This window comes from Sus scrofa, chromosome 9, assembly GCF_054392235.1.
Source record: "Sus scrofa isolate SSC_HxYL_T2T_F1_AM1 chromosome 9, Sscrofa_HxYL_maternal_Yorkshire_Landrace_v2.0, whole genome shotgun sequence".
NCBI classification, from domain to species: Eukaryota; Metazoa; Chordata; class Mammalia; order Artiodactyla; family Suidae; genus Sus; species Sus scrofa.
Window position 1 is genome coordinate 136,623,177 of NC_139391.1, and position 18,321 is coordinate 136,641,497.

At 39.5% G+C, this 18,321-nt stretch overlaps 1 protein-coding gene across 23 annotated transcripts in view; it reads right to left on the reverse strand.

The window, feature by feature from the left end:
• Positions 1 to 18,321, reverse strand: part of RCOR3 (REST corepressor 3) — a 57,055-nt gene that overhangs the window by 13,936 nt on the left and 24,798 nt on the right. For all 23 annotated transcript variants that reach the window (XR_014816857.1, XR_014816859.1, XR_014816855.1 and 20 more), the window contains 2 exons: positions 13,493 to 13,711; positions 8,160 to 8,237 (listed from right to left, as the gene is read on the reverse strand). Coding sequence is in view for 17 of the 23 variants with exons in the window: in XM_021063871.2 (XP_020919530.1) it covers positions 8,160 to 8,237; positions 13,493 to 13,711 (297 nt within the window). In the remaining 6 variants the exon portion in view is untranslated. The remainder of the gene's footprint in view (positions 1 to 8,159; positions 8,238 to 13,492; positions 13,712 to 18,321) is intronic.

Genomic DNA, 18,321 nt, shown 5'->3' on the forward strand with positions numbered 1-18,321 from the left:
AAAATTATTAGAGAAGAAAGAAAAAAGTAGAAAGACCTACAGTAAGGGAGGGGAAAACCTGAAACAGAAAGCACCAGTTTCCAGATGATGTAGGTCAGAAATGGACAGCAGGCAGGCCAAGCAAAGTGGATAAGCCTCAAGGTTAGGGTACTGGGGATGAGGCAAAGGAATAAGAGTAAACAGGTAACAAGAAAGAGGGGAAATGGACAGACAGACACAGTGATAAGGACGAACAAGGGCTAAAATGTGAAAGAAAAGGAGATGATAGAGACAAAACTGGAAATGTTAAACATGCTATTCCAGGAGTAACAGGAATGGAGTAGGAGCAAATATCCGAGTTAATACCCAAGGAATCTGATGCTCCCTTGGTTGTGAAAGGTAGAACAGGTCCTTGGTACCCAAAGATAGTTTGTACTAGAACCTACACCATTTCAGAGGAAACAGTTAAAAAATAAAGGGTTGGGAGTTCCCACTGTGGCGCAGCGGTTAACGAATCCGACTGGGAACCATGAGGTTTCGGGTTTGATCCCTGGCCTTGCTCAGTGGATTAAGGATCCGGCGTTGCCCTGACCTGTGGTGTAGGTTGCAGATGTGGCTCGGATCCCGCGTTGCTGTGGCTCTGGTGTAGGCCAGCGGCTACAGGTCCGACTGGACCCCTAGCCTGGGAACCTCCATATGCCGCAGAAGCGGCCCTAGAAATGGCAAAAAAGACAACAACAACAACAACAAAATAAAGGGTTGATTATAACTTAATCTGAAATACGAAACTAAAACTTAGGAAAATGAGCTCATTAAAAAATAGTTACTGGAATTCCCATTTGTGGCTCAGAGGTAAAGAACCCAAACTAGTATCCATGAGGACGAGCCGTTCGATTCCTGGCCTCGCTCAGTGGATTAAGGATCCGGCGCCGCTGTGAGCTGTGGTGTAGGTCACAGATGCAGCTCGGATCTGGTGTAGGCTGGCAGCTGCAACTCCTAGCCTGGGAACCTCCTTATGCTGAGGCTGCAGCCCTAAAAAAGACAAAAAGAGAAAGAAAAAAAAAAGTTACTGATTTCACTTATATGTGTTTTGTTCTGTTTTGTTTTGAGGGCCATGCCCACAGAGTATGGACATTCCCAGGCTAGGGGTCGAATCAGAGCTGTAGCCACGGGCCTACACCACAGCCACAGCAACTTGGGATGTGAACCAAGTCTGTGACCTACACCACAGTTCACGGCAACGCCGGATCCTTCACTCGCTGAGTGAGGCCAGGCATCAAACCTGCATCCTCAAGGATACTAGTCAGGTTTGTTAACCGCTGAGCCATGACGGGAACTCCCCACTTATATATTTTATTTTTTGGCATATCTTTTCTGACTATACAATGATATAACATTCTCTAGCTTCAAAATTTACAACCTGAGCATAGAATATAGGTCATTTTTGTTTTGAGGACTTCAATAATTTTCTCAAGGACTCCTCTTAATTCTTTGTTACTCAAATGATCCTGTTTTGAAGTGCCTGTCTGAGTCATCACTTCATTGTCAATTCCATTGTTAATTCTGCTCAAGACCCATCTGTCAGCAATTTTGCAACTGATTAAAGTCATTCTCCTGTACCTTCATAGACTTCATAAAGTTCCACATCTTTTTCAAGGCTTACAATTTCATTTTGGTTTATGCTGGTTTGCACTGTATTAGCAAGAGGGTGACAGAGAAGGATGTTACTGTGATGAATGAGAAAGAGAAAAGCAAGTTGATAAGGAAGAACTGGAGAGTGGAGCCTAATTTTACAGGTGCTCAAGTTGTTAGAGAATATTTTCTTGTTTGGCAACATTTGCTTCTCCGTGTATTCCAGAGATTGATGAGCATTTGGATACTGAGGATCTCTTATAATACCTACCACACTGCAAATGGTTGTGAAGATAAAGTTAAAACATATATAAGGATCTATTTGGACTAAATGTAAAAAATATCTAGCACAGTGCCTGAGCAAACAGAAATTAAAGTAGATCAATTAATGTTTGTTAAACCTGAAAGGCAGAAACTGGAGGAAAAAGTATTAATAAAAAGGGAACAAAAAATGAAAGAGAAATAATGAGCACTATGAAGGGCTGATTTTCAGCTTACGAGCAAATCCGGAGATGGAATGAACACAAATAACTATTGTTAAGACTAAAAAGTACAGAGTATAGTGGGGATTCACAGATGAGAGGGGGCAGTCACAATGATCAGAATGGGGAAGGAGGAGGGCTGGAGGGGCAGGAGTCTGAGGTTTAATCATTTTTCTTTTTTCTTTTTTGCTTTTTAGGGCTGCACCTGAAGCAAATGGAGGTTCCCAGGCTAGGGACTGAACAGGAGATACAGCTGCTGGCCTACAGCCCAGCCACAGCGACGCCGGATCCTTAACCCCCTGAGCAAGGCCAGGGATCGAACCCACAACCTCACGGTTCCTAGTCGGATTCTTTTCTGCTCCGCCACAACGGGAACTCCAAGAACAGAAGTTTTTGAAAGGCAAAAATGAGGAGAAGGCATATCATGTATAGGGAACAAGAGGATTTGTGTCAGGAAGGAATGATAAACCCGGAAGGTTCGTGATGTTCAACTAAACCAAAACACGGTAAAGACAACTTTCGGAAGGGCGGTAAAGACCGAAATTGATGAGTTCACGCTAGACTTAATAGGCAACTTTTTAGGAGGGAGGGAGCAAGGAGAGACGGGCAGGATTATAAGCAGAATAAGACTTTAAGCCTAGAAAGCCAGGAGAAGGGTGTTGCTGTTAAGGATTTAAGGCCAGACCGAGATGATGAATTTATTAACGTGGGACAGACTGGTGTTTCAGGCAGGATTTGTTTCAGGTGCAGCCCTAAAAAGCAAAATAAATAAATAAATAAATAGTCTTCAGTGTTCTTAAAAAGGTAGCCATGGAGAAGCAAAGTCTCTCAGGAAGTCCAGCTTTGCAATGGGCAGCTAGTTTCTCAGTTAAATCCCAGATGAAACCTTTCCTTCGAATTTAGGATGGTCCTGAATGAAAAATATGAATATGTATTATTTTTTTCCTCTCTTTTCTTTTTTTAAGGGCCGCACCTGCAGCATATGGAAGTTCCCAGGCTCGGGGTCCAATGGGAGCTGTAGCTGACAGCCTACACCAGAGCCACAGCAACTTGGGATCCAAGCTGGATCTGTGACCTAAACCACAGTTCACGACAACGCCAGATCCTTAACCCACTGAGGGGGGCCAGGGACTGAACCCACATCCTCATGGACACTAGGTGGATTCTTAACCAGCTGAGCCACAACGGGAACGCCTATAAATATTTATTTAAATACTAGAATCTTGTTCAGTTCAAGGAAATGCTTAGGAGGCATGTGGGAGCTAAACTTGACTAAAGGAACGGTGAGTTCCCTGCTCACAACTGCTCACTCTGGGGCATACACCCATTAGATAGAGTTTAGGCAGAGCTGCTAGCACTACTGTACTTGTTCTTACTAAAAATACACTATTTCATTTGGCTGAATATCTGTGGTTGAATTTATGTCATTTAAATGTACATATCATGTGACTTTAATAAATAGCAAAGTGATGAGACTGTATGATATTTCCAAATAAAAGACAACTGAATTCTGAGGATTAAAAACTTGGGGAATGCCTTTATTTGCATATACCAAGAAAAATTATAGCTGGGAAGTCAAACGTTAAAGGAAGAAAGCCGTCATCATCTGTGTGAAGGACTCGGAGAAAGGCAAAGGGAAAGGAGCTCGAGCTGTGGAGTGTGGTCATTAGCACCAACGGTAACCTTCTAGAAGCTTCAGTGGAAACCTACAGCAGGGGAGCTGAAGCTGTCTGGAATTCCCTAGTCCGTGTGCGACAAAATGGACACAGGGGAAGAGAGGGAGACTGCAGGAGGAGCAGGGTGAACATTTAAAAAGGCAGAGGATTCTTTTAAGCTACTGCCTATTCTATTCTCTTGCAGACCCAAGATACACTGGTAGAGATCTGTTTAACTTAAGGCCAACTGGACTACATCTAGGAAGCTAAAACTCTGGGGTAATTATGGTTACGAGGCACCACTGAGAACTCTTTTTCAGCAAACCCTAGCCTGAAATACTGTTGTTTTAAAAATAAAGCGGTAATATAAAATAAAGTAATACATATGTGTGTGTAATATAAACAATATACAACAGAAGTGATAATAATGTAAATGGCCTCAGAGAGCCTTCTAGAACAATCTATGACATCCTTAGGGAACTCAGCATCTTTATTGCATCTTCTTCCTGCTAAACTGTCTTCATATTGTTCCCACTTTTGTCAGTGGTAGATTCATTCTACCTCTGACTTGGAAGAGCTGAGAAAAGGCCGCCAGGTGAAACCGACACGATGCTGAAAATTCCACCCAACATCCATAATGAAAGGATGTCACACATAGGTATGCATGAAAACATCCACAGATGGGGTGATCTTTTGCTTCAAAAAGCACTCCTTTTTCAGTTTCTTCCTTCCTGGATTCATTAACCTCTTTTCCCCCACCTACCTCCACCTAAGACAAATCAAAGCATAACCAAATATACCACCATTCCCCACAACACTCTCACATGCTTTCAAGCAAATACATTAACCTCTACTTTGCAATCTTCTCTGGACTTATCACTTGCTGTCCATTTATACAACGAAAACCTGACACTACCCTTTCTCACTCATATGCTCGTTATTTTAGCAGCTCTAAAGTGTCTAATTTATCTTGTATAAATTGCCAGGACAGCTTACTCAAAATTTTTCATTACCTCCTTGCTAAAGTGAAGAAGTTAGAGTCTTTCCATGTGACTAAATTTAAAAAGCAAACTTCCCTTCCGAGCTTTCACAAAGGCCTTCTGTTCCCAGAGGCCTTGCCCACTGGTCTCTATCATAAAGAGTCCTATTAACATCCTTCATACACCCCTTCGTTCATCCTCTGCAACCAAGTTTGCCTTCCCAAGTAGACAAGATGCTTCTTGAGAAAATATTTTTTTATATTTTCACTGAACTCTCAATAATAATTAGCTCGATAATGAGCACGTAACCAGCGTTCAGTGCTTTTATTTTTCCCCACTGGATGTGTATTTTGAGTACAGCTCAACACCAAATCATTGTTCACATTAGTCCCTCACCTGCCCTTCTCGTATGTGCAAAAATCCTACTTACTCTTCAAACTTCAGTTAAAACGCCCCCCTCTAGGAAGGCTTTCCCGATTGGCCTAGTCAGGATGAATATTCGCCACTTCTCTTCCTAAGCTCTTTACTTATAAATCTATTATGTAACTGTAATCAGTGTGTCTTATAACATATAGACTGTAAGCTGTTCTTTTAAAAAGCTGATGGAAAAATCTACCCTCTCCCCCCTGATCCCACAGTGCCTATCTAAGTCCTTATATGAAATTGGTGGTCAATAAATACTTACGGAAGTGAATAGACTTTCTTCACCAATTTTTTTTTCCCCTTAAATGAAAATAACAAATACAACTACCTGAATAAGTAAAGCATCTTCGTAACTGGTTTTGTTTCATTTTGTTTTTTCTGTGTGTGTGTGCATTTTGTCTTTTTAGGGCTGCACCTGTGGCATATGCAATTTCCCAGTCTAGGGATCGAATCGGCGCTGTGGCTGCCAGCCTACACCACAGTCACAGCAACGCAAGATCTGAGCCACATCTGCGACCTACACCACAGCTCACGTCAATGCCAGATTCTTAACCCACTGAGCAGGGCCAGGGATCAAACCCGCGTCCTCATGAATACTAGTCGGATTCATTTCCGCTGTGCCACAACGGGAATTCCCTTTCGTTTACTTCCAGTTGAGTTATACCATTTAGTAGCCTATTGATTAAAAGGTTAATAAAATTCTTTTATTAGGTATTAGGTTACTAGCTAGCCTAAGGTTAAGGGGATAGAGTAGATGATTTTTCAAGGTCTTTGGTATGACTTTTAATCTAAGATATTGAAATTCATCTATTCAGGTTGCTCTCTCCTGTAAAACAATAGCAATAATAAGATAAATATAAATATACACTGGGCATTTTCCAGATGATAAAACATATATATATAGTTTTCAAGTCATGTGAGTTCAATAAACCAAGCTCAAAGTAATACACAAATTTCAGTGTATGGATGGTGACGTTACGACTTTGGTCCTTTCGTTTTGATCATTATTTATAAAGCAAGAGCTGTAAGAGATGCTTGATAATTTCTAACCCAGTAACTGCATTTAAATGTGAGAATCTAATACATATTTTTACTGTTATACGAAAAATGTAAGAGGCAGCATGGTATTAATCCAGGACGCCATTTAGACTCTAAGAATCTAAAACATAGTTTCACTACTTACTAGATGTGTGATCTTTTCGTTTTTGTTTTTTGGTTTTGGTTTTGGTTTTTGCTTTTTAGGGCCAAACCCTTGGCATACGGAGGTTCCCAAGCTAGGGACTGAATTGGAGCTGCAGCTTCTGGTCTACACCACAGCCACAGCAACTTAGGATCTGAGCCGCATCCGTGACCTACACCACAGCTCACAGCAATGCTGGATCCTTAACCCACTGAGTGAGGCCAGGGATCGAACCCGAATCCTCATGGATACTAGTCAGATTGGCTTTCGTTGAGCCACGACGGGAACTCCCTAGATGTGTGATCTTGATCAAGTCAGTTAACCTCTCTGAGGCCCAGCTTCCCCACGTATAATAAATGAGACTATTCTGCAATTTCCTGGAACATTTGAGATTAGAATTTCATTTCCTTGAAAATTTGGTAGACTTTTTCTGTAAAACTGCCTCAGCCAACTATTTTCTTAGAAAAATGTTAACTGTTCCCTCATTTACTTAATGGTTATAAATTATTCATTTTCTTTCTTTTTAAGACAACTGGTAAGCCATTTTTTCCCTAGGAATTTCTCAGCTTTGTTTAAATTTTCAAACTTATAGCCATAAAGTTCTTCAAGATATTCTCATAATGTTTTCAATATCTGCTATATTTTTAATTTTAAATTACAAATGCAGGCATTTTAAGTTTTTTGCTTTTATGCATTTTAATGTATAATTAAATATTAAATTAATTTCGACACAAAATTTAAAATGATTTTTGTTGCAATAATTTAACATAAAATAAAGCAGCATTCTTTGTATTATACTGTCTTTACTTAAATGTCACTAGAATGTTTCAGTTTACCTGTGGGTTTGGAATGAGACAGTGGTCTAGGCACATTTCATTCCTTGGCATTACCTAACCTTCTTGAAAGAGACTATTCAAAACAAAACCAACTTCCTTCATGATGATTCTTCCTTTTTCTGAAAGATTCTAATGAGTAAGATGGCATATGGTGTGTTAGGTCTGAAGCACTACTCCTCTGCCTCCCCCCAGCCCCAGACATATTTCATTTGCAGATATTTCAGTCAACCTGTGACGGGGGTGGAGGGAATCTCATTAGGACCAAATAGAATTATTTGATTATTACATTTATAGAAAAGCAGGATATGAAGCATAACACAGGAGTCTTAATAAAGAAAAAAAGGTCTTATAATAGAAGCTTCTATAAAAAGACTTGATTGGACTTCGAGCATTGAAGAGCTCCCTTAATTGTCACAAATTCAAACACATAGTAAGTTTTCGCTGAAGTACAAGTAAGACTTGAGAAAACGGTCAATCTAGATCTTGTTTCTCGATTTCACGTTTTCTGATATATGAGTGCAAGAATGTAAGTCCCATATATTAAAATTCTAATTGGAAACCTGAGCCAGAAGTCAAATATCCAAAATAAAAATAAAATTGTGTTAAAACGAGCTCCTTTTCTTGTGACTTTTTTTTTTCCTGTTACCAATTTACACAGGTGGGAAATGGCTCTGAATAAACACTGCTATAGACCTCAAAGTACACCTTCTCATCTCACATGAACTGGGCCTATCAGTATAGCTACTTTCCCTAATTACTCTGCTTGATAGGAAGTGCCAAGGACAGGAAGGACATGATTTAACTTACATCATCAGCCAAGTCTCAAAAGACTAACTATCCAAATGACAAAAGAGAGACATAATAAATTACCCATATTACGAAACCTTCAACGTATTAACAATACAGATAATCAAAACAGTAGCTGAACACTGGATAACTCGGAGAACGAGGTGTCACCATACTCTGTCACATACACTCTTGCAATAACATACCTCGGGAGGTTTGAACTCCTCAATTCCACCTTCCATTTTCTGTTTAAGCGCACTGTTCACTTGCTTAGCATTCTGAACCTTCAACAAAACAACCCAAAATATGAATCAGATCATGTGCTTAGGTGAAGTTTTGAGTACTCAATAAATGAAAAGGATATGTATCAAAACCCCGTCAAATTTTAGTTCAGGAGGATGGAACACTTACCACACTTAGGGGGTGAAACAACGTTCATTCGACTAACTTACACATCAAGTATATACCCACCTAACAGACTGACACAGTTCACAAAGTATATAGCATTTGAACATCTGTAACAATGTCTCTTGTACTTCAAGACAACAGGTATATGCAAGAATTAAATTTCACCAATATTTCTCATTACCATAATGCTTTGATCAAAAAACAATTATTCCAATAAGAATCACAATGATGAGGGTGGATCATATTTATTAGGTGTTTACAATGCTAAACATCATTGTTGGTGCTTTGTATGTAATTAATCACACGACATTCTGTGAAGTAGTACAATCCGTTCTGTTACCACCTGACATGCATTCTCAAAGCCACTGAACTCTACACAAAATTGCACAATAAAAATGACAGGGCTTATAGGGAAAAGGAGCTTGGGATAAAACACTCAAAAACTTCATCAATGACAGAGAAGAAAAGATAGAAACCAAATAAAAATGATAGCACCGTTTCTACACACTCTAAATGGTCAAGAAATTCACAGCTGCCACCATAAAGATGGTACCTTACCTTTAAGGGTGGCTTACCTAAGTGAGTATCAAAATAACTACAGCTTGTGAGTTATTGGGAAAGGGTCGAAGGGTTATTTGAAATCAAATGAAAAGTTTTAACACTGGATGTGGATGTAGATGGCACATAACACACAGTAATCGAGGTAGGTGGTGTACATGTGAACTGTGTGGGTATGTACTCAGCTACAGGCAGTGTTTCCACTAACAAAAATTACATGTAAGCAAATGCAAAATGCACATTATGCTCAAACTGTTCCTTAGAATATCAATTGTGTTGAAACCAATTCATGTTTTCAAAACAAGCATTATAGCAGAACTAACTTTATTCCTATTGTAATCATTTTACAGATGAGGAAGGTAAGGCACAAAGAAGTTAAGAAACTCCCCAGGCTATAAAAATAGGAGGCATGGAGTTCCCGTCATGCGCAGTGGTTAACGAATTAACGAATCTGACTAGGAACCATGAGGTTGCAGGTTCCATCCCTGGCCTTGCTCAGTGGGTTAAGGATCCGGCATTGCCGTGAGCTGTGGTGTAGGTTGCAGACGTTGCTGTGGCTCTGGTGTAGGCCGGCAGCTACAGCCCCTATTAGACCCCTAGCCTGGGAACCTCCATATGCCGTGGGAGTGGCCCTAGAAAAGACAAAAAAAAAAAAAAACAAAAAACCCTTAATTAAAAAAAAAAAAATCTAAAAAAAAATAAATAAATAGGAGGCAGAACCTGATTTTGAACCATGCCAAGTTTTTGTTGTTATTGTTGTTGTTGCTTTTTGCTTTTTAGGGCCATTCCACAGCATATGGAGGTTCCCAGGCTAGGGGTCAAATTGGAGCTGTAGCTGCCGACCTATGCCACAGCCACAGTAACGTGGGATCCGAGCAGCATCTGTGACCTACATCACAGCTCACAGAAATGACAGATCCTTAACCCACTGAGTGAGGCCAGGGATCGAACCTGCATCCTCATGGATGCTAGTCAGATTGTTTCCTCTGAGCCACGGCTGGAACTCCTCAAGTTTTAAACTACTATTCAACTAGCAACTAGAATATTAAGGGTTATGGACTTTTTTGGTTGTTCCTTTGTTTACTTTTTTTCCTGTTTTTGTTTTTCCAGCATGGCCAATCAGATATTTACAAAGTGATTTGCAATTTTTTTTCCCCACCCGAGATCTTAAAAACATAGCTAGAATGTATGAATCTAGGTTGGTTCAAATGTCATTAGCTGATCAGTCAGGTTGGATAGATATTCAGAGATAAAGTGTGAAGTCTCAGTTTTTAAACATTTCATAAATTATGTGGGAGATAAATAAATATACAAGTATGCTAAGTGCTAGAACACCTAAGCTAGTCTTGGAGAGAGAAAGTGAGTAAGTGTGTTTGTATGTGTGTTAGTAGGTGTGGGGAGTTCGGAAGATTAGGGAAAGTTTTCCAGAAGAGATGACACTTAAGAGTTTGAAGGGATGAATAACAATGAAGCAGGGAGACAAGACTGTAGGGAAGAAATGCTTTCCAGGCAGAATAGCATTTAGGAAGACAGGAAAGCCCTAAAGCACAGGCAAGCAGCTAGGATGGCGCCAGATCAAAGAATCTGAATTCTGCCTAAAGGGTGAATGGATTTTTACCTAAAGGATTTTTAAGCAAGGGAGCAACATAACCATATTTGCCTTTTATAGAGATACTTCCAGTAGTAACCTGGAGAACAGAATGGAGTGAAGAGGAAGGAAATTAATTTAACAATTCAAAGGAGAAATACTGAGGCCTTTGGTTGAGAGGGTAGGACTGAAGGAGTGGTGGTGGTGGTGGCTGCATGCAGAGATGGGCCAAAGAAAGAACCTGGAATCAAAATGGACACATCCCGGAAAACAACCGACTGTCAGAATTAGAGAGAAGAAGGAACCAGGAAGAACTCTTTAGTCCCCGGCTGGAATAACCGAGTGTATGTGGTGCCAGGCGCCCAGACAGGGAAGGCAAAACGAGGAAGCGATAACTAGGTGGACAGGGAAGGATTCAGTCTGGATACCGTTCAGGAGATGTGTGTGGGACATAAAGGTGGTAGAATTTATAAACCCAAGAGTGCAAACCTTTACTATGTTACACAGCAAATGAACATCCAAGAAAGGAGCTTAAAGCTTTCAAAAAGTTCCTTTATAAAAATCAATGAAAATAGTCTACGAGTGAAGCAGTAGTAAAGGAACAGCATTGAGGATTAAGTGAGATTATAGGTGACAGTACATTTTATTCCTTCATTATTTAAAAAAATCCTGAGCACTTTTACAATATTGCAGGCAAAGCGTTTCAGAAGTTCTCTAAAGAGAAGGAGAGCTGTGGGTTTGAAGGTGGGAGCCTTGCACACATTCATGGTTCAACTAAAGGCAAAGCATTCAATCGAATGGATTCTATATATAGGGTCCTAACAGTTAAAAGAAAGGAGGAGTTCTTGTTATGGAGCAGCGGAAACAATCCGACTAGTATCCATGGGGATGTGGGTTTGATCCCTGGCCTCGCTCACTGCGTCGGGGATCTGGCATTACCGTGAGCTGTGGTGTAGGTCTGCAGCTGCAGCTCCGATTAGACCACTCGTCTGGGAATTTCCATATGCCGAGGGTTTAGCACTAAAGAAAAAAAAAAAGTTAAAAGAAAGGAATTCTAAGAAGGGAGAAGTGGCTGTTAAAGAGATAAGAAGCAAGACCTGGCAACTTGTTCATAAACAATCCTTTTTTTTTTTTTTTTTTTTTTTTGGCCACACCCCTGCATGCAGAAGTTCCCAGGCCCAGAATTGAACCCAAGCCACAGCAGTGACAATGCCAGACCCTTAACCTGTTAGGCCACCAGGAAATCTTACGTTGCTTTTTCAGTGGCAGAACTGGGATAGGACATGGGGCAAAAACTAGATTGGAAGCCTCTGAGAATAAGTGGTGGTAAGAAAGCAGAGGAAGCTAATGTGGTAGATCTTAATTCAGCAAGTTTGCTGGAGAAGAAAAGAGAAATAGAAAGGCAGTTTGGATGAGTAACCAGGGTCAAGGGATACTTGGGATAGAGAAAAACTATCTTGGTTCCACACTGTACTGCTGCGAGGTTCTTACATCATATCTGAAGGGCTATAATACGAACTCTAAGGGTGCGTATTGGGATATCTAAGCAAGGAGGATACTGTAAGCGCAGGATACATATTGTAATCTCTAGAGCCACTACTTTAAAAAAAAAAGAAAAATGAAGAGATACGGCTAAAAACCACAAATATGCCCATATTGTATCTTTTTGAAATCCTTCAGTGGTTTCCTAACTCATGATGAATTTTGAATTTCTTAACATGACCTTTCTATAAATTCCTGTCTACCTTTGCTGTAACCTACTAAAGGCAGGTAGAAACTAAGAGCTTTAAGATGAGTGATCTTGATGATACCAGAATCATAAAAAGATAATAATGACGACAATGTGTAACACGGAGCTGAAGAGAGGTGGACAGCAAGGGGAATCAGTAAGACAGTTACGTCAGGTAAGAGGTGATAAAGGCCTGGACAAGGGCAGCAGGGATGAGAGTAAAAATACAGGGACTGATTTAAACGAAACTTCAGAGATAAAACTCACATAACTTACCACTTGGGTGTGTATGTGTTGGGGGAGTGATAAAGGCAAGGGGTGAGTCAGAGATGATTCTGATGTTTCAACAGACTGGGAACAGAGAAAAAAGTCTTTTGGGGGTTAGATGAGATGTCTAGCAGGTAGCTGGAAATGTGGCTACAGAGCCTGAGAAAAGCCACGGCTTGAGAAGTAGACTCAGAAGTCACTGGCAAATGGTGTAAGGTTGGTTAATATAGACCCAAGGAGTACAGACTTAGAAGAGTACCTAAAACAACAACAGAAACAAACAAATAAATAAATAAAGGAAAAGAAGACCGAGAAAGGCCAGAGACACCCATTTAACTGAGCACATACATGTGCCATGGGCACTAATGTTTCAGCACTTGCATACATCATCTTGTTTAATTCCTTCCAACCATCATGTGGTCATCCTCATCTCAAGACGAGGAAACTGAAGTTGAGAGAAGTTAAACAGCTCCCCTAGGGCTACACAGGAAGTAGACGTACACCTAGGGTCAGACTTTAGGATCACTGACTCTAGAACCTAACTCTTAACCTGCCTGCCCTAAGGGCACTTCCACGAGGCTGCTGCTGCCACTACTGGAGATAATGGTGACAATGAAGAGGGCAGCCGCTATTCGCCGAGCATTCAAAATGTGTCAAGCACTGCCGAACAACCTGTGTGAATCATCTCAAACAATTCCCAACAACCTACAAGAGAAATATGATTACTACCTCACATTTTATAGGTAAAAAATGGACGCTTAAGAGAGATTCTGTTATACCCCAAGATCACAGAGCTAATGGGAAGAGATACTGGGATTCAAATCTAGAATGAACAGAGGCACCATGTAATTTGGAAACAAGGCAAATAAAAAACACAGCTTATGTAAATGGGTGGCTGAGAAAACCTCCAAAAAGCCTGAATTTACTGAGGTAAAAGCAGATAAGCAAAATGGATAGAATCATTAAAAATAAAATTTTTATAAAAATACCTGACGTTTTAAAGAGATCAACTCCATGTCCAGTTGCCTCAGGATGGTGTTGGCCGCACTGGGACTACAGGAAACAGCTACCACGTCTTCCTGGGTTAAATACATGCCCTTGGGGGGACGGCACTTAGACCGCTGAGAATGATGGCGGTGCTGTAAACTCTGATACTCTCTCCTCCCCAGTCCGATCTTGCTAGTTTGGACAGGTTGATCAGCATTACCCTGGAAGAATAAAGATAGAGTAAAAGCTCATTTGGTTTTTCACCCATGTATAAATTGAAAACAGTCTATTACCAGTAGAAGTATCTGTTACACTAAGGACACCTACGAAATACTTCTAATCAATTTTATCACACATGAGTCCAAACTCACTCACACACACAGAAGCCCATCAGTTAGGGAAAATAAACATATGACATAACCGTATCTTTGATTAAGCCACTCAACACAATGTTTGGTTTCTATACCCAGACGACTATGAACAGAAGAAAAGCTAAAGTGGACTCTAAACGATTTGTTTGCTTTCAAGATATCAAGATGGGGTATAATATCCCTCAGCAATAAAGGGCGGGGGGAGAAAAACCTATAATTTATTAAGAGCAAAGTTTTTAAAGAAAGTAAAAAAAGGGGCAAATAAGGAATTATGACAAGTAGCAGATTAGACAACTGGTAAAAAAGAAATAACATTTCATTACATCACTTTAGAGTTGCTGAAAGAGAACCTATGCCTTTAAAAATTAAAAAAAGGCACAGCGTTATTCCAAGTCTATCTGTGAATAACATAAAATTCAAATTTGCATTTGGGGAGAGGTTAGAAAAGTTCCAGTGATGATCACTGTTGCGCTCTTAAGTAGGATTTCACTGTAAGTTGCAACATTCTTCACAGCGTGATGTGAAAATACAACGTTATTCTGTGATTCTGAGAGAGGATCCATTGGAAATTGTGTCCTTTAGGTTGAAGGCTATTTTACTGAAAAGATTTAATAATCCAATTCTTTGGAAAAGGAACTCCAAGTAAAAGTCATAAAATGATTGTATACTGAAATATAATCCACTTTGTTTCTTGAAAATCAACTCAAAGCAACACATGGTAGATTTGAGATTCAGGGAAACTCTTCCAAGTATAGCACTCCTAAAATTGCTGGATCAAGTATTTTTTTAAAAATCTTTTTAAATCATTTCTGAGCTGGCAGAGAAGTAAGGAAATCCTTCAGAGACCAAAAAGGATGAGAGAGCAGGAATCCAGAGGGATAAGTGAGTACGCAGGAGCTGACATGTGCCTAAAGCATAGGCTTCAATGACCAATAGGTACAGGGCACAGGTGTTAAAGCCGGAACTCTGGAAGGGGACTTCATCATCGTGCCAAGTAGGAAAAATGCCCCTGCCCTGCAGAGGGAGAGGATAATTAAAGAAAGTCATGCCTACTTCATCTTTGGCTGAATGAAAAGGAAACAAACAAATAATCAACAAAACAAACAAAGAACAAACTCTTCTAAAAATCCCTAACCATAGGCATAGATTTGGGGACTAAATCTGCATGATCTGTCTGGCCTGAAAAACCCCACATCAAAAATTTACTTTAAAGTGTCTCAGGTTTACAGTAGGGCCTTCAGACACTTAGCAGAAGTAAATGAAAACTGTCGCTAGAAGAATGCACTATAAACCTAAGTCTCAAACACTTTCCACAAATATGTTCCAAGGAAAATGAGCTCACAACCACAAACTGCCAAACAAACCCTATGAGCGAAACACAGCAGAAAGCAAATAACCTTTATATCTGCAAGGGTTGCAGATTATTAGAATTACTGGATAAAGAGAATACAATAAGTGTGTTACATGTGTATAAAGACGTGAAAGCCAGAATTGAAAATATGGAATATACCCATAAGGAATAAGACCATCAAAACTGACCAAGCAGAATGCAGAAGAACGAAATAGAACATCTAGAAATAAAAAAAATACATATATATACAATTAAGATTAGAAACTCAATGGATGGATTACTTAGCATTTTAGACAGGGCACAAAAGAAAATGAGTGACTTCACGGAGGGGGAGGGAGTGGGAGGGACTGGGAGTTTGGGGTTAGTAGATGCAAACTATTACCTTTAGAATGGATAAGTAATGAGGCTGTTCTGTATAGAACAGGGAACTATATCCAATCTCTAGTGATAGAGCATAATGGAAGGAAATATGAGAAAAAGAATGCATGGATACATACATATGTATGCGTATATATATGTATTTTTGTACAGCAATTGACAGAACTTTGTAAATCAACTATACTTTAATTTTAAAAATTAAGAAAAAATACCTTTATCATCAACTGCAAAAAAATAAAATGAGTGACTTTGAATGTATGTATGAGAAAAATACCCACAACATAGTAGAGAAATATGTAAAGACAAGAGGATAGAAAATACGAGTGGCTAAGAGACACGTGAAAAGTCCATCGCATCTCTAAAAGTATCCCTCAGAGGAAGAACAAAGAGAATGAGGGAGAAGCTATTCAAAGAAGCAACAAATGAGAGTTTTACAGAACTTAAGACCAATTCAGAAAGTACAAATGAATCCAAAGCAAGTTTAAAAAAAGAAATCCATACTCAGATACATCGAAATGAAACTACAAAACATTAAAGACAAAGAAGAGATCATAAAAGTAAAGCCAAGAGCTGCATTATCTCCAAAGGAAGGACAAGCAAAATTCTCTGAAGCAATGACAGACATGAGAAGCAACAAAATAATATCCTCAAATAATATTTGTTAACCTAGGAGTCTAACCCAAGCAAAACTAAGGCTTTAAGAACAAGGAAGAAAGAGACATCTCAGACATTCCCAAACGGACTGTGCGTATAACCAACAGACTCTCACCAAATTAATCTGTAAAAGATATACTTCAGGAGTTCCCATCATGGTGCAGTGGAAACAACTCTGACTGGGAACCATGAAGTTGCGGGTTCAATCCCTGGCCTTGCTCAGTGGGTTAAGGATCCGGCATTGCTGTGAGCTGTGGTGTAGGTCACAGACACAGCTCAGATCTGGCCTTGCTGTGGCTGTGGCGTAGGCCAGCAGCTGTAGCTCTGATTTGACCCCTTGCCTGGGAACCTCCACATGCCGTGGAAAATTATTTTCAAAGAAAGAAAGAATGGTGAGCAAAATAAACTAAGCATGTGGGTAAATCTAAATTGACATTAACTATATGTTTAATTTGAGATATTAGAAAAACAAGACGTAACTAAAACTGGACAAATACAGCATATAAGTTAGGAGGGTAGTGGTTGAAGTCAAAGCATTCTAAAGGCTTTACATTAATCAGAAACTCATTAAAAGCACCAATATTAGACTTAAGTTAAATATGCAGGATAAAATTTCTAGGGTACACAATAAGAAAAGAGATTCAAAAACATTCCAAACTAATAGATAGTAAAAAAAAAAAAGTTAAGCAAGAGATGGATTCTTAATCCAAAAAGAAAGCCATAAAGAAAAAGCAGGTCAAAGAGAAAGTAAAAATAAGAAAGATAATACAAATATCAATGATCACGACCAGTATTAAAGAGCTAAACTCTCTAGATAAAACATAAAATCCCACTTACATGCGCCTGTAAGTCACACACTTAAAATGGGAGGACACAGGAATGTTGAAATAATAAAGATACACCAGACAAACACTTAACAAAAGAAAGATGGTAGAGAAAATCAGACAAGATAATTTGTAAACAGAAGACATTACAAGAGATGAAAGGGTCATTACATATTGATAGGAAGCTCAATTCTACAAGCTAAAAGAATTTCAGACTTCTATGCACCTAATAACAATAGTTTCAAAATATAAAAAGTATTACCTCTCAATAATCCATCAGATAAGCACATGAAAACCAACATAAAACAACTAGCAAATAGGGAAGCAGTAATAGAATATTGTCACAGAACTGACAGGCTTCAATTAAGACACATAAAAATCCTGTAACCAATAATTAGACTATGTATTAGGTACACATGTAAAAACATTTATGAAAATTCAACATTCTAGACTTGGAGGTTTGAAAACATGTCTTCAGATTCCTCAACATTCCAGTCATTGAAAAGTGGGGCTCCTTATCCTGTTCTCCTTCATTTTGGACCAACTTTAGTAATTCACTTATAATCAACAGAATGCAGTACTTGTGACACCGAGTAACTTCTCTTTTTTTTTTTTTTGCCTTTTCTAGGGCCGCACCCATGGCATATGAAGGTTCCCAGGCTAGGTGTTGAATTGCAGCTGTAGCCACTGGCCTACACCACAGCCACAGCAACTTGGGATCCGAGCCGCCTCTTTGATCTACACCACAGCTCACGGCAACGCTGGATCCCTAACCCACTGAGCAAGGGCAGGGATCGAACCTGCAACCTCATGGTTCCTAGTTGGATTAGTTAAACACTGAGCCATGGACAGGAACTCCAACACTGACTAACTTTTAGGGCTAGGCCAGAAATGGCTGGGAAGCTTCTATGTGGTACTTTGGGGATGATTACTGTGGGATAAGAAGATTACTCAGGGACCACCAGGCTACAGAGGAATGCTAGGTGATAGCTAGCATACCATCTACCAGTCATGTGAGCAAGTCAACAACCTTTAACGACATTCTTGATGGTGAAACATAAAATTCACTCTAAAATCAGGAATACAATAAAAATATTTGCTATCATCACCTCTCTTCAACATTACACTGGTGATTCTAACCAGTCCAGTAAGGGAAGAAATAAAAGGTATTATAAGGATTGAAAAGAAATAAAACTGCTATAATTTTCAAATAATATAAATCTCTACACAGGAAATGCAAACTAATCTACACA